At 33.1% G+C, this 15,039-nt stretch overlaps 1 protein-coding gene and 1 long non-coding RNA gene across 2 annotated transcripts; both read right to left on the reverse strand.

Annotated features, from left to right (window-relative positions):
• Positions 1-313: 313 nt before the first annotated feature.
• On the reverse strand, positions 314-3,228 carry LOC148763587 (uncharacterized). The gene is made up of 3 exons (XR_016025151.1): positions 2,258-3,228; positions 1,102-2,107; positions 314-548 (listed from the first exon to the last, which is right to left on the reverse strand). It is a non-coding gene; the product is annotated as an uncharacterized LOC148763587 (long non-coding RNA).
• A 4,159-nt stretch (positions 3,229-7,387) lies between these two features.
• Positions 7,388-10,642, reverse strand: LOC148763588 (uncharacterized). The gene is made up of 4 exons (XM_088804299.1): positions 10,350-10,642; positions 10,120-10,231; positions 9,954-9,993; positions 7,388-9,048 (listed from the first exon to the last, which is right to left on the reverse strand). Exon 4 carries the CDS (start codon positions 9,040-9,042, stop codon positions 7,846-7,848), a length of 1,197 nt encoding a protein of 398 aa, XP_088660425.1. The 5' UTR covers positions 9,043-9,048; positions 9,954-9,993; positions 10,120-10,231; positions 10,350-10,642; the 3' UTR covers positions 7,388-7,845.
• Between the last annotated feature and the right edge of the window lie 4,397 nt (positions 10,643-15,039).

The following is a 15,039-nucleotide window of genomic DNA, read 5'->3' on the forward strand; positions in this document are numbered from 1 at the left end:
TTTTGTTTCAAAATTATCAACACCCGTAGTTGAAGTATCAATACTTGTAAAGCTAAGAGCCCTCAGGTTGAAAAGTATCGACACTCTCAGTTACCAGTATCGATACTTGTAAAATAGAAAGGGTTCAAAGGCTTTTTATTTTACAAGTATCAATACCTATGCAACGACCTCTCCCCGGTCGTCGCCGGGATCCAAGACTTCCGGAAAAGACCCGCCAAGTCTCGAACAAGCTTGTCTAGAATTTGCTCATTAATCCACTACATTCAATCACCATATAATATTGATACTTTCATATACTAACTTGAACCATAAATATAAAAATCAATACAAACTTTTTTCCTTTTTATTCGTAAGTATATGTATTAAAATCTATAATCTCCAAATTAATGCTTATATAAAAATTTAGAATTTGTTTACAACTTAATAAATAAAATGCTACGACCTGACTTCTAACAGCGGAGCGACTCGGAATAAAATGCTAGGAGATGCCTTTACCTATTCACGGTGGACCGAATGCGTAAATGATTACACGCTAGGCTGATCCCTATCTGCAAAAGGGGAAATAAAGGGGTGTGAGTCTCATCAACTCAGTGATAATCATCGACTCAGCGAGTAGGGCGTAGATGGGAAACAAGTAAACGACATATCAGTTTAATATAAAAATGCAGATTATAAAATAATTCGTTTCAAACCGGGATTTGTGCCTTATATAAAAATTGAGAATTTCTTATAAAGTATAAATAATCGAGGTAATAAAATTTTTTCACATCAAAATATATTAATAATCATTTTCAAATCAAATCAATAAAATTTAGCAAGCTCCCGCGAAACCAACTAATATTCGAAATCATGCCCAAATCATAACTCGCTCCATATGCGAGGAATTACAGATTTATTTCACAGATAAATATATAGGGGAGCTGCGAAAAACCGTTTAATTCCTTTTTCACCATGCAGAGAAATATAATTCATAATAATAAAACTTATTTCAACTCATATAAAACCATTACATTTTTGTCAAAAATAAACAACATGGCTTATGACTTTCTTAAAAACTTGGCTTGTGCCAAAATCATTCTCATACTCTGTTGTCAAGGATACCTTGGCCTGGGGCTATCCCAACCGAATCTGCCAACTCTGTTAAAAAGTAATGTACGCATAAATCATATTTTTATTTTGAAAACACAGTCGTTCCTTGGCGTTAGCGGAGTTCATCATCACGAGGTGGTTCGTCGTGACGTGAACTCTAACCATACCTTTGGAGATACCCTACGCGCCTCTCCGACCGAGGTACATATATAACTAGATTATGTGCCCCTCTAATAGGCTGGTCCACAGAATCCGCCCACTGCAACAAGCTAAACCCATCGTACAATAAAATTTGTAATAGCATGACATGGCAATTATTTCACAATCCAGCCTCTTAAGGCTAAATACACAGTTAATATATTTCAACACAAATACCAATTCAACCATTCATGCAAATATTGTCACAAGCCATTCGATTCAAAATACAATTTATAACACAACCAGTAGCAATCTCCAATTACTTTTGAATTTCTTGGTTAAAATAAAATCACCTTTTAAAAGAATTCAAATTTGATCTTCAAGGGGATATTTTAAATCTTTCTCAAAATATCTGGTCTCCACATCACGTTAAAACTCTCTTTTCGTAAAATGTTCATTGTAAATATTTGCATGATATTTTGTATCAAAATAGCATGGTGAATATGTAAAAAATTTCATGAATGCACACCACACAAACAATAAGGCACAATTTCCTTTGATATAAATCTTTTCGAAAAGCTTGTTTCCGGGTTTAAAACACTTTACGTCTAATATATATATATATATATATATTTCAAATGATTTCTAAAAATAACTTACACCCACAATTCCTTAAAATTCTATCAACGCATGCTTTCCATAAATTTTACACTTCACGTAAAATATATGTACATGTATATATATACGAAATTCTTTAAAATGGACACCCCTTACTCTCCTCATAATAGTGGAATATTACTTCACTATTGATTCGTACGCGTATAATTATTCCTATTTATCGGTCACATACTTCGTTCGGCACACCTCCACGACAACTTTCCTAGCAACAATTTAAACTTAGTATACTTAATCACACATTTATATGGGTAGCAACTTAATTAAAAATTCCTTAAGCAACTTGGCTATTTTTCATCCAAAATATGCATAATATTAAACTACCCATAAATCTTAAAATATAAAATTAACTTACCATTGGGCCTTCTCCATGGGCTTCTCCATTTTTCCTATTTGGGCCAAACCTATTTATTTTTATTTTCTATTGGGCCATGCCCACTTATTTTCTATTGGGTCATGCCCATTTATTTTCTATTTGGGTCATGCCCATTTTTATTTTCTATTTGGGCCATGCCCATTTTTATTTTCTACTTCTTTTCTTTTCTTTTCTTTTTCTTTCTTTTTTCTCTCTTTCACCGTCACTCCCTTCACCACCATGTCTTCCTCTCGTCACCATCGTGGCTTCCTCTCTTCCTTGGGTCGTTTTCTTCCTCCTTCGGTGGCAGCACTTTCAACTCTCTTTTCCTCAAAAATTTGGCAGCACCAAGCTGCTTTTTCTCCCTCAAATTGACAGCACAATGCTGTCCAATTTTTCTGCACAAACAGCTCCAATTTTTCTGCAGCAAACAACTCCAATTTTTTTGCACAAACAGCTCCAATTTTTCTGCAGCAAATAGCTCCAATTTTTCTGCACAAATTGGCAGCACTTTGCTGCCCTTTAATGGCAGCAAAACCTCCAAAATTTCCAGCTGCAAATTCACACAATTTCAGCAGCAAAAACCTTGAATTTTCAGCACCAAAATCAGCCATAGAAACCTCAAAAATTCCAGCAATTAACTTCAAAAAAAATCAGCTTTCCTACATCAAAATTTTCAGCTTTCTTCTTCCTCCAAAATTGTAGCAAAAACTCTCTTTTTCCTTCCTCAAAGTGCAACAAAACCATTCTCTTTGCTCTTCCTCTCTCACGGTTCTTTCTCTCCCTTTTTCTCTTCATTTCTTTCTTCCTTTATTTTTCTTCTCTTTTTCTTCTTCACTAACCGACTTAACTTTTCTCTCTTCCTTTTTCTTTCCTCACATGGCCGGCCCCCACCTTCCTTTCTACACTCTTCTCTTTTGTTTTCTTTACTTTTTTGTCTTTCTTCCTTTCTTTTGTATGGCTGGCCATTCACCTCACTTGGTTCCAATTTAATATTATTCAAAATAACTTTGACTTTTCTTCATTCCTATCCAAACCACATCATTTCCATTCTTGACTCGTGTGGTCACTCATGTACACATAAAAATATTGTTTGACTTTTTAACATCTTTTCTTCATCATTTTATCATCCATTTTATTTTCATTTTATTTTTATTTCTTCAAAACAATAAAATTTACATATTATGCCTTAACTTCATTTTATTTGGTACTCGATCTTCCAATTTTCGTATCTTAAAATTTGATCATTCCGACACGTTTAAAAATTCTAATTTTCTTCTATCTTCCTTTTCTTACACGTGTATAATCAAAATATCGAGATCGCATCTCAACGCGGTGTCACCATAATATTTAAATATTTACTTACCGGCGTTAGTTCGATTTAATAAAATCACGCTGTCACAATTAGCATCGTTTTCCTTCAAAATTCTTCTTTACTTCTTCTCCCCCACTTAAATTAGTCATATTCCATTTTTCATGACTAATTCCGATAACATATAAAATATTAATATTTTAATATTATTTTATTGAATAAAATATTATTTTATTTCAAAATTTTTCACTTGCCTTCTTTGGTCCCAAAACGCATTATTACATCTCGGTTTACTTCCGAATCATCCTTTAGCTTACTAATTCATCTCCAACGAAAATATTATTATTAAATTATTGTTTCTACACTCTCGAAGCATTTTATTCTTGAAATTTCTTTTCATCCTTTGTCGCTCTTTAGCACGCCAATTCGCATCAAACGATCATTTGTTTGATCAATAAGGTCTTATTTGTGTCCAACAAGGGTGCGGGCTATTACAACCTATTTATGGGGTATTGATACTTGTAGTATGTTTTGCACTAAATCACTTAGTTTAAACTAGTTTTCAATTGGGAAAGTCTCCATGACTTGGTTTAAGATTGTAAATGATTTCAAAACCAAATGATCACACCTAACAACCTATATATACGTGAAATCTTATTTGGATGCATCATGGATTTGGTTTAAGACTAAATATGCATGGTTTAAACTATCAGCATTGTTTTATTAAAAATTCTTTGTACATTTGCTTGTTCCCTTCTTATGTTCACATACTCGGTTATATACTCATTTCTTTTAAACCCATATTTTTATTTTCAAATCAATAGATCTCTAGAGCTTGAGTCTTGGAGAGATCTCCAACTATCCTTTTCATAGGTATTGTGAAGGCATTCGGTAGTGAACATCGAGCCCCAGTGCAAACTCTGTTGTCCAGTCTTGGGTTATTTTGTTTATTAGGTATTTGTACACACGCTAATGTAGCCACGAGTTGGCATACACTCGACGATTTTGTAATGAGTATATGTTCGTATGAATTGTGTATTCCTTATAATGACACATACATGTTGTGTATCATTATGAGGCTTACTTGCATTTAGTAAAGCTTGCTTATTAGGCCTCATGCCAGTCATGGTTCGTAATTGGGGTGCAACACACTCTCTCTCCTGTATTGCCTTTAATTGGTGTCTTTTTGCTTGAAAAAACAAAGAAAAAGAAAAAGCTCATTCTTCAATTCTGATGATAAATTTGTATCATTTCTTTAGTTCATCTTGTCGATACTCTTGTTATTTAATTTTGCTGTCTTTCTTTAGTTTTTAATTTACTTTTTATTTTCACTTTCTATTCCTTTTTACAAAAGTAAAAAATTAAAAATTAAAACAAGAGTGGCAAGGACATATGAAACCTATTTCCACTTGGCGCTTTGGGAACAATGGAATGCACAAATTGCAATACGCCCACGCTATCCACGCTTTCACAAGATATCATGCAGAACTCGTCATCTTGATTCTTGACTTTGCCCCTTTTTACTGATCTCATCATGTCCATGACTAAAAGGTCCCCCTTTAATCTTTCCCACTGATCGCTTCTCATAATAATTTTTTTTATCTAAATGAAGGCTTTTCAATGAAATAGGCCCAAGCCCAAACTTTTTTTTATAGGTTGGCAGCATATTAATCATCTGCTTTTGAGGGTGCTAATATTGGCATCTAAATCACTTATTATGGATCTTCCTTGGGGGACAACGTGTGCTTATCTTTGCTTTAAATGTGTTTAAAGATTATTATTTTATACACGGATGATACTCTACCAGCGACAACTAAAGGGTTGCCACATATCACATTAGTGACAGAAAAAAACTAATAAATTAATATAATAATGAAAAAGATTATTATATATTGATGGTATAATTTTTAAATTTCACAAAAAAAAAAAGGTTCATATGATATACTTATGAAAATTAATAAATTAAAAAATATATATTTTGGAGAATAAATTTTGATATTAATTACCATGCTCCGATAAAAAAAATTCAAGAAAGGTTTGGGGCAAATTAGTTAGTTTAATAATTTTCATGATATGGCATATACATATACATTTAAATTTATTAAACCTGAAAAATAAAATTCATTTTTTCAAAAAAAAAATTCATGGTTTTGAGGGTAAAAGTGTCAAATACCATCAGGTTTTGACATTATTATGCTTTAATTAATGTAAAACGGATCAAGTGTTATAAATGCATGTGGGCGGTTTATTCAATAGATAACTTGTTTCATGCATCTAACCTTAAATTCGTTTAAGTTGAACGATATAAAACTTTTTCTTTTTATAATCGGGAAAGAAGGGATTCGAACCCTACTGTTTAAATAAGGGATAATGTACCGATCAATAAATCAAATGCTCGAGAACTAGTTGGACGTGATAAAGTTTGAGAACTATTCCTTCAATATTCCTAACTAATTGCGTTCTGTTTTTGACCAGGGAACATATGGAGGCAGGCCTAGATTCGATGTAACATGGGGGGGACAAGAAATCGACCTGTCTAATAAGCTTCAGACAGGGCTTCGCTGGAAAATTCATTTTACTCCAAGTATTGGTGACATAATCATCCTAGCACCTTCTTGAGTTTTTGAGATACCTTAAGGAAACTGTAATTAAGATATATATATATATATATATATATATATATATATATATATATATATATATATATATATTTGGATATATATCTTCAGCACTATCTTAAGCCCTCTGATCTTCAGCACTACGTTGGAATGTGATTGGTGCAACTTGCCTACACAAATTAAGGCCAAGAAAATATATATGTATATATATATATATTTGGATAAACACAGTTATCAAAACACCTGCCGTCCAAGTTTCCTTGTATGATCCAATAACTTTATTCGACAAAAATTCATTGGAAAATTGATGTAGGTGGTTAAATTTCAACTATCCGGAATGACCACTGGCACCATCTTAGTTTGTAACTTACAGTTAGACTAAAATCCAAATGATGTGATCTAAGGAGATTCGAACTTGAAATGACTTGAATCAAGAAAGAGTCAAATTGAATTTATCCAAGTTGAAAATGTGAAAATTCACTTGTAATGACTTGGTGTATAACTTAAATGACTTGATATAAAATATAAGATTGAGCAAATTATTTTTGTTATGTTGAATCTTGAATTTTAATTTGATGGCTCATGTGAAAGGACATAAATGTTATGATTTATATGAGTAAAATGACAAATGTTATTTTTTTATGTTTAATTATTTGTATATTTTATAATTATAAATGAAATTTATAAATTTTAAGTGGCAAAATTTCGATTCGTTTGGTAAAAAATTGAACTAGCCAAACCAATTCGATGATTGGTCGATTCAATCTTTTTAAGTTTGGTCGATTGAATCGATTTTCTTAAAAAGTTTAATCGATTTGATCCGTGGTTATGGTGGATTGAACTAACTAAACTAATCAATTGCTCACCCTTATAAGAAGGTATGGATAATTGAATTCATATCCACGAGACCAAATCAATGCAAAACTTAATCTCCCTCGTGTGATAATCTTGAAAACTCCTCTAAAAACACACTGGGAAAGTCTTTCTCAACTAGTAACTGCTGAACAAAATCAACACTAGGTATCCCTCACTACTGTCAAGTATCCTTAGCATCCTTGACTCAATAATGTCATTCTCGCTATTGCGGATATCATATTAATTGGAGCATCACTATGATCTTCAACACAAAAAGATGGCTCTATCGAAAAGTCAAATCTCACTAACTTGTAATGGTAATCCACAGTTAGCATAATACAAAGATAGCCAATTCATACCCAAAATCACATCAAAATCCAACATGTCTAACAACACCGAGTTTGCCAATGTCCTTATCCTTTGTTTAGACCACATAAGATTTATATTCATATTGTGCAACAAATACCTCCTACCAAAGTGTACATACCACTAGACATTGGTCCAAACAAGTATGATCTATACATATTCGTGATGCAAAGTGTTTAAAAACAAATTAACATGTGGAACCAAAATCATGCAACACACATGCATCTACAAAATAGATGGGTGGTATACTTGAAACAATGGCATTGGAGGTCTATATGTCATGTGGTCAAAGCGAAAAGTCTAGCTTAACCTTTGTTGATGTGCTCTGTTGTGCGTATCCAGATGCTTTACTCTGTGAGGACATAATTGTACCTTTGTCCATAGATCCACCAATCTCCCTATAGGTTGAGTTGCTATGGGGGAGAAATCAAAGTAGGTTAACGAAAACCATGAAAAGGTCCCTCGGAATGTTGAGATCTCGGGCAATTCTTCCTAACATGCCCTACTTGGCCACAAGAGTAACAGGTTGATGTTGCAAGTAAACACTGCCCTCTGTATCGTTTCCCACAAGTAGGACAAGGTGCAATAAACTGACTACCTTGTTCAGAAAACTGTTGTCTTAATGGGCTAAAAGTCCTCTGATCATGCACGGGACTAGTACTAGAGTCGCTACAAACTTGGTGGCCTTCCATCCTAGCCTTCTTTGTCTTTACATGAGCTACACAGCTCTCCACACTCCTCATTTCTATCCTTCGAGCACAGTCCACTGCTGATGAGTAGGAATCAAACCGTTGTGGTCCTATAGCTCTGAACAGTGGCCACACTAACCCATCAACGAACCTCTTCACCTTCATTTCTTCAGTTGGCACAAGATAAGGAGCATAACGTGACAATTGGGTGAAACGGATATCATACTCTGACACTGACATGGTGGGGGTTTGCACCAAAACTTCAAACTCACGAGCTTCACCATATCGCACACTAGCTGGTAAGGAGCGATCCATAAAAGCCACACTGAACTCCTCCCAAGTCAATGGAGTAGACCTAAGTGATCTGCCTCTACGAAATGATTCGAACCATATTTGAGCTACGTCTATCAACTTGAAGCTAACAAGCTCCACTGATCTAGTACCAGAACTACCAAGGGCCCCACAGACCTTCTCCATATCGTCAAGAAATTGTTGGGGATCCTTCGATGAATCAAACCCAGAGAATAACGGAGGCTTCAACTCTAGGAACTCTGACAAAGTAACAACTACCGATCCTTGTGCTAACTCAAAGTGTTGCTGCTCATCCTGACCATGTGAACTAGAAGGAGCCTGAACAGTAAGGTGCCCATCATCCTGTTGACGCTGATCTATTATCTCATTTGCCAACACCTCTAAAACTCGATTAACTCGTTTCAATTCTGCAACCACATCATCCAAGGTTGCACCCCCAACTGGATGATCACCTCCAACCTGAGACTGAACATCTGCAGGCCTAGTCCTAGGTGGCTCTGCTTTAGTAGACTTAGTAGGCCTACCCCCTTTACCATGATCCTTAGAGCAATCAACAAGCGGTCTAGCTGATGCATCATTAAGAGCATCCTGCTCCAGAGTATCTCTGGCCATGGCCCGAGTCCTAGGTGGCATCTTTACCTAGACAAAAGCAAGCACTCATCATAAGCCTTAACCACTAAAGGCATTACTTGATCATTATACACATATGTAAAGGAAACAAAAGAGTCTAGAACAGATAAAGGAACCTACAATAATCTCTTATTCACAATTTGTGCCTGGGAACACAAACCACAAACAATATTCTACATACACTTCATTGGACACAAGAAAAAAAAAGCCTAATGAAAATACTTGCAAAAATTACATCTTTAGCATTAATGAAGAGAAGACAAGATTTTGCACAATTTTACAACTATGCCACTGGTGAAGTGCACCCTCCCTTGTAGAAATAAAATAATACAAATAATAAAACTATGAATGTTATAAATTCGTTTCCAAGAAAATAAAACTAGATTTTTAAAATCTTTGGTTGCAAGTTTTATAATAAAACTCGCCAAGAGAAAGACTATTAACTCCTGGTCCACATTACACCCTTATGCTTGTCTATGCGTGTCAAAAATAAGGGTTCTACAAACATTAACAGGAAAAGAGTAAAACAAAAATGACGCAATACCATGTCAAAACAAAGGCAAAAGCAAAAGACCAAATACTACAAAGAAACACATCCAAACTCAAAACAGTCAACACAAACAACATAAATATTGGAAAGTTAAAATGACAAGAAGAGCGAAAATAAAGCTGAAAAGGAAAAACCAAAAACATAAAGCAAACAAAACCACTTCCAAAACCAAGAATAAAAAACTGACATTGACAATCCCAAATACTACCAGACCTAAGAATTACAATCCCGAATACTACAAAGGGGAGATGACATTGTTTTATTGGAAGGCAAGTTTATGCATCACATGAGAATTGAGAAATCACTCATCAGAATAATGCCAAATTGACGCAATCAAATATGTCAGTGTGATAGGATGACTTACATAGCCTGAAGAGTTTCACTCTTTTGGCTGGGAAGGGTACCTGAAATGAAGAAACAACAGAAGAGAATAAATGTTATCTATCTAAAACTTATAGCTTACAAATAAGTCCAAGATACATAAATTAAGATTTTCAACTATTGACGGAGATGGGTTTCTTTTAGCTTACAAGTCTGTAAGAGAACTCATTGAATAAAGCACTTGTAATTTGGCCTGTTAATGAGTTTAAGTTCGCAACACTGGATGGTATAGGTCCTGCAAAAGAGTTCCCTTCAAATCTCCTGTATAAACATTTGATAGATCACTTGTCAAACTGATGAAAAATCTAGGCAGAGCTATCCTAATGCTGATTCAAAGAGAATTAATTTGAAAGATTAACCAAAACGTTTTCATAACTACCAATGATTGAAGCTTTGTCCAGTTATTGCAAATAAAAAACTGGTCACTGTTATTTGAGCGGTGTCAGATGCCCATTTGAAATTCAACAAAGCTCACTGTTAAAAAGGTGAGGTAACGTAAGGCAATTTGCAGGTCCTGGAGAGAGAAAACACAGTAAAAAATACATAATGCTAGTACATATACAGAATTCATCCTCACAGCAAAAATAAAAACCAATCTCACAGCAGGCAAACAGAAAAAATAACGCTAATGCTCTGTTACTTTTATTTTAGTCTTTATAATACTAGCGGTGGGCTTTACTTGTGTGGTCAGACTTTCGTAGCTAAAAGCACACTTTTCATGAACCTTCCACTTCATGGAAAAAGTTTAAAATATAATGAAAAAGTTAAGAAAGAAAAGATGGGAAAAAACTCTTTATAGTTGAGTACTTCAGAATTCTCCTGAAAAAGATGGGAAAAAACTCTGGGTTTTAGTGAGGAAGTACTGCTACTACTAAAGTAGGTCGCATTTCTTTGAGCACTAGTTAAAACAAAAACAAAGAAGAAAACTAAAACTAAAAGGATTTTTCACTCCATTCCAAAATATAAAACAAATATTTTTCGTGTTTTTTTTGGTTGAAATTTTCGTTTCTCTCTGTCTACAGTTTATAGAAGTGATGATGATGACAAAAAAATGCGAAATTTACAAAGAAAGTTGCAAACTTTGTTGGGTTCTGATATACAGTCCACCTGCTTCAGCCGTTCTTCAGTAGTGACGGCACGGAAAGGCAGCAAGAACGAGGGGCATGTGCGGGTATGAAGGCTGAAAAGTTGGTCAAGGCTTTGGGGACAAGAGCCACTTATTGATGAGTATGTGACTTGGGTTTCAATAGTTACTAGAGTGGTGCCCCTCTTCGCGTGGGCGTTGAATTGTTATTAAAATTAATTTTAAATTATATAATATTATAAATAAAAATAATAATAATAAAATAATTTTAAATTTAAAAATATTACAAGTAATAGTAATAATGATAAATTAAAGATAATTTTTTTAAAAATTCAATATTTTAAAAATATTTTTTGATGTCTTACTAAGCAACATTTTTTATTTAAAAAACTTTTTAAAAAACATTTGATTTGTTATATCTTAATATATGCTAATGTTAATATAATCATATTTTTTTAATTACATGATTCTAATAGTGAAATAAAATTCATATTTTAAAAATATAATATTTATAAAATAATTATTGATAAGCTACATAATTTATACAATAATATTATTAAAATAAAATGAATATTTTTTAAAAGTCAAAATTAAATGAATATTAATTACACTTATAAAAATGTTTTTAGTTTTAATGATGAAATTTTCCAAATTATCTTCAATTTTAATTACTACTTTCTTATCTTATGCTTTTATAATTATTTTGAATTAATTTACCTTGTGAAAATAATTTTGGAATCCTTCAATAATTTTTATAAGTCATTATTAACTTTATTCAATTAATTGTTCATTTTTTATTATTTATCAAAAAAAATTGTTTCACTTTTTATTCTTATCCTATTTTCATAATTTTAATTCACATATAAAAAGAGAAATTACAAATAAAAAAAATAAATTAACTTGAGCTGGGTTGGACTTGGATGAATCCAACCCACTTCTTCTTTTTTTTTGTATCCTTCATAAAACCATGTGATTTTAATTTTAACCTAACCCTAGTTGCCAACCTTTTCCCATTTCTTCATTTTTGCTCTCTACTTCTTCTTCCATTGGCAGCAGCCAACCCTTTTCTCTAAACCCTCTCTCCATTACTCAGTCCTCGACGTCGTCGCCCTTGTTAGCCTAAGCCTTTCCAGCAGTGGCTTCCTCTTTCTTTCCCTTTCCTCGTTTCTTCTCTTCCCCTTCCTTCTACCACCAGTTTCATTTTTATATAAAAAAAGCCTAACCATCGTTCTCCTCCTACAATTTGGGTTTTCTTTTAAAAGTCCTGCCACGAATTTAAAACCCATTTCCTCAAAGCTGGGCGTGGGCACCCTTTAAGAGCATTTTCATTGTTTTTGTTTGACTCACTTAATGGCAATTTGTTTTTTCTAATCACACTATAAGATGCCACGTGGTAAAATAAGAAAACTGAAACGCGACAAACTGAGGAAGCCCCTTTTTGGGCTTCTTTTTACTTATGTTATAGATTATATAAATCATATTATCAGCTTTTGTTCGAATGAACGAGTGAGATCTACCTGGCAAATCCACGGAGTGTTTCTTTTGTTAGAGAGAGTCCGAGTACTAATTTCAACAAAATTTTACACATTTGCTACTTATTGTTAATAATAAATAAATAACTTTAGTATATTTTCATTAAACTTTTTTTAAAAACAAATTTATATTAAACTTTACTATATAAACTATAAATATTATAAAATAATATCTTTCGATAATCATAATATACTTGACATTAATGTATAATACAAATATTTAATGCTATTAAATAATTTATTAAACTAGCGTTATTTTATTTTTTATATAATATATTGTTTATTATTTTTTTCGAAGAGTATGCAATTTTATTGCTAGATCTCAAAATCAAATTTGACTTTGAAGATTATGGTTTCAAAAATAACTAAAAGAATAAAATAACCCCAAAGCACAAGGTATCCAAGTTGGGGAAATTGGATACATCAACCCACCCACTCACTAGAAATAATTTCATTGACATTTAGACGTATTCAGCTACCTTTTAGCTCACACAAAGTTGTCCAACAAAGGGTACTATCTAAATCGTACCCATACATTCCCGCATAAATCTATCCAAAATAAACAAGCCATCAATCCTCATAAACATGTTAGAATCTAGAGTACCGATATCATAGAGTCATCAATATGTCCAAACTGCTTGAGTTTTCTATGCAATCCATAATCACATGTCCGAGCTTAGACACACCTCTTCATTATGGGCCTAGATAAAAGAGTTGTCCATCATTAATCCATAGTAGTTGTTCGAATCCCATACTCTTGCAGCTAATATGCATTAAACAACTCAACTAGCTATTCAAATTTGCCAAGCCCCTAAACTGGACTTGTTTCCAATTGTCCATGATTAACCATTAAGATGTACTTGTCATGGAAAAAACCTCCATTTGTTGGATTCAAACTTGATCTGATCCTTGAGAAGAAGTATCTTTTTCAATATCAAAATCAACATCTAGAATCCTAGAGAGATAACTTATAAGAGACCAAGTACAATACAAAGGCCTCTTACACTTGGACACTCCATAATACATGGACTTTTGGTGAATGAATAAACTAAATCTATTTCATAATCCCTCAATTCAAAAAATAAAACTCCTCTCTAGAAACTCCCTGTTTGGCCTACTTATCGACCTCACAATCAACCTCCCTCAAAGTGTGCGTCACCATCTAATTAGCCATTGATTTTTGTAACCATTTAATTTGCACCATATACTACCTAAACCACCATGGAACTCTAGAAAGATTAAGTACCCATGTTACCACATTCAATGAGTCACTTTCTATCCACAAGTTAAGTTGTGGACTCTTCAAATGTCTATTAAATATAAAAAAGCTTCTCTAATGGCTATAATCTCTGCATGGTTGGCATCACATACACCAATAGACTTAAAAAATCTAATAACTATTTCACCCTAATGATCCCTTAGAATTCCCCCAATTCTTGCATCGCTCAGATTTCTAGCTGAGGTTGCATCTACATTAAATTTAACCCAACCTGCCTAAGGTGCCACCCACTTAACTTTTTTTTTTTTACTATTTTTGATTTCTAAGCTATGATTACTAAAGTCGGGTTTCTAAATACATCCTTCACTAAATCCTTCATCTTTGGCCATTTAGCTTTGCTCTAAACAACAATTCTAAGCTTAATCAGATCATATAATTGTTTGCTATCCCACATCTTCCCATCAACACAATATCATTGCAAAAAAAGCCATATTGACCAAGAAATTGCATAAAATTCTATCATCCATATCATTAACATATCTCCATTAACTCCTATTGATCTCCATGCTAGAAAACATTCTTTTGGACTACTAAGGGAAACCCAACTAAAATCCTAATTAGTAAACCACATACCTCACAACCTCCATGTATTTTGGCAAGAGAGAAAAAAATGATTCACACTCTGGATAATTTTTACAAAGGACATTGATACAAGAGTATATTGTTATGTTATTATATAAGTCCCACATTGGATTTATAGAATAAAATAAGAGTTTCAGTTTATTTAGGAATAAGACATTTAGTTTATATAAGAATTGTAGGATAAAATAATAATCCCACATGGGAAAATAAGAGGGCTTTCTTCTTTAAGAATTGTTATATAAAGCTGTATTATGTTAATTGTTAGGTATTTAAGTTGAGAATATGTTGGCAATGTTAGCTTAATAAATAAGTAGTACAAATGTCCAAAAGGGGGAACCGAAGGGTGAATTGGACTTTAAAATTTTTTCTAAAATTTGAAGGTGAGAGCTATAGTCCACTTTAACAGAGTTCTAGTTGATCCTAAACTAGAAAATAACTTTTAAGAATTGCAAACATAATTTCAATTGACTATGAGGAAAATCTAATCAATCATAGTCACAAAATGGATTTTATATGAGTACAAGGGAGTTTCTTAAAGACTTTTAAAGAGAATGTCAATTTTCGTTAGGTCAAAACAATTTAGAATAGATTA

The sequence above is a fragment of the Theobroma cacao genome, chromosome 3 (assembly GCF_053813885.1).
Source record: "Theobroma cacao isolate CCN51 chromosome 3, ASM5381388v1, whole genome shotgun sequence".
Lineage (NCBI taxonomy): Eukaryota > Viridiplantae > Streptophyta > Magnoliopsida > Malvales > Malvaceae > Theobroma > Theobroma cacao.

Excerpts from the sequence above, each read along its gene's own strand:
- LOC148763588 (XM_088804299.1), bottom strand. The coding sequence starts at position 9,042 with ATGCCACCTAGGACTCGGGCCATGGCCAGAGATACTCTGGAGCAGGAT.